The sequence below is a fragment of the Asparagus officinalis genome, chromosome 3 (assembly GCF_001876935.1).
Source record: "Asparagus officinalis chromosome 3, Aspof.V1, whole genome shotgun sequence".
NCBI classification, from domain to species: Eukaryota; Viridiplantae; Streptophyta; class Magnoliopsida; order Asparagales; family Asparagaceae; genus Asparagus; species Asparagus officinalis.
In genome coordinates, this window is record NC_033796.1 from 19,921,651 (window position 1) to 19,923,567 (window position 1,917).

The 1,917-nt window shown below is 45.2% G+C and overlaps 1 protein-coding gene across 1 annotated transcript in view; it reads right to left on the bottom strand.

The window, feature by feature from the left end:
• The window catches only part of LOC109834733 (pentatricopeptide repeat-containing protein At5g42310, mitochondrial), a gene marked incomplete at its 5' end in the record, with an annotated part of 7,564 nt that extends 5,649 nt beyond the window's left edge, over positions 1-1,915 (bottom strand). Inside the window, one exon of the mRNA XM_020402756.1 lies at positions 635-1,915. Coding sequence (XP_020258345.1) covers positions 635-1,915 — 1,281 coding nt within the window. The remainder of the gene's footprint in view (positions 1-634) is intronic.

Below are 1,917 nucleotides of genomic sequence, written 5' to 3' on the forward strand. Positions count from 1 at the left end.
CCTTGCCCCTTATCTCTGCCAGTGAATATGGATAATTTACAAACAAGATAAGAACTGAAAATTAAAAGCTAACATACATGCACGACCATTCTCCTGAAAGACTCCTCCCATGAAAATGATTTGCCTATAAAGCAGAATACTAACTGAAGAAGGTTTCATCAAAGATTGATTAAAAAAAACTCTAACTTGATGGTTTAATTGCAGTTAATCCTATGAACTATATAACAAACCAAGTATTGAAGAATGCTTATTAACAATGCTAGAAATTTAGATATGGCTAACAAAATTCTATTAACTCACTGACACATCTGTCAATCTTGATATTTTAACCCACAAAAGATTTCAAAATAATATAAAGTTTGCCATTATCCCCATTCTCATTTAACGCTTTTACGCATCATGTTGGTTATGCATAACGATTCCAAGTAATTAAAAAAAAGTCAATGGGAAGACACAACTTATGATCGTCTCTCCGTAAAATAAGTCTGTCTTTGATTCTTAACCTAGGTAAACAATGAGCAAGATAAGGGCGTATCACTACATTAAAGGTATAGTGCAAGACCATAAAAATTACATGGCATCGTAAATAATACACAAAAATCACCAATACTAATCAAAGAATAGAACCACATACCCTCTGTGCATATGCATTGACTAATGCATTATACATGGTCGGCGAGGGCTTCATACCTACAGCCTTCATCATCTCCAAACATTCAATCGCATCCTTAAACCTCCCTGACTTCCCATAAACATCAACCAACGTAGTATAAGTCACCACATTTGGCATCAAACCTTGACCTTTCATCCTCTCCAACACCTCCTTCAACTCCTCCCACAGCTCCTGCTCCCCTAGTGAATTGATCAAAATGTTATAAGTCGTCCTACAGGGCTTACACCCGCTCTCCTTCATCTCATCAAACAGCTTCATCCCCTTATCATGCCTCCCCGCCTTACAATGTGCATCAATCAACGTGTTCCATGTAACAACATCAGGCTCAATCCCATCCGCCCTCATCTGATCAAATGCATCCATCGCGTGATGCAAACAATTATACTTCCCAAATGCGTCGATCATCACATTATAAAAATGCCTATCGGGCCTAACCCCAACATTCCTCATCTCCCTCAACACTGAGAACGCCTTCTGCCAATCACCTCTATCCCTAAAACTCGCAAGAATCCTACCAAAAACATAAGAATTCGGCGGCACCTCCTTCTCCTCCATCTCCTTAATCATAATCCTTGCACTCTCCCACCTCCCCGCGTTGGTATAGGCATCAATTAACAAGCTATACGTCCTCTCATCCGGAGACACCCCACACCTCTCCATTTCACCAAACACCTGCTCTGCATCCTTCAAAGACCCAACCTTTACATACCCTTTCAACAAAGCATTGTAAGCCCTAATCCTCGGCTGCAGCCCTTCGCACCTAATCTCCTCGAAAACGGCCTCAGCCTCCTCAACTCGTCCCTCAGCCCCCAGTGCCGATATAAGCGCCACAACCGCAGGAGACTTCGGTGTAAGCCCCTGAGCCTGTGCAACAGCCAGAAGCGACAGAGCCCTATCAGGATTCCCGGAGACCGAGAATGCGAGAATGAGATCGGATAAGAGTCGAGCATCAGACTCAATGGACTGCGAATTGAGGTCAGAGAGGACGGAGAGGAGCAAAGCTGGGTCGGGGGGGTCGGGGCAACGGAGGAGAGACTGGACGATGAGGGTGTAATTCGCGTGGTCGGACAAAAGGTCGAATCTTTCGCGCATGAGTTGGAGAATTGAGAGGGCATGGTCGGGGCGGCCGTTGAGGGCGGAGGCGGAGACGAGGGCGTTGAAGGTGAGGGGGGATGGGGAGGGGTTTACGGAGTCGAAGAGGGAGCAAGCGAGGCGGAGGCGGTGGGATTTAGAGAGGGAGTGGA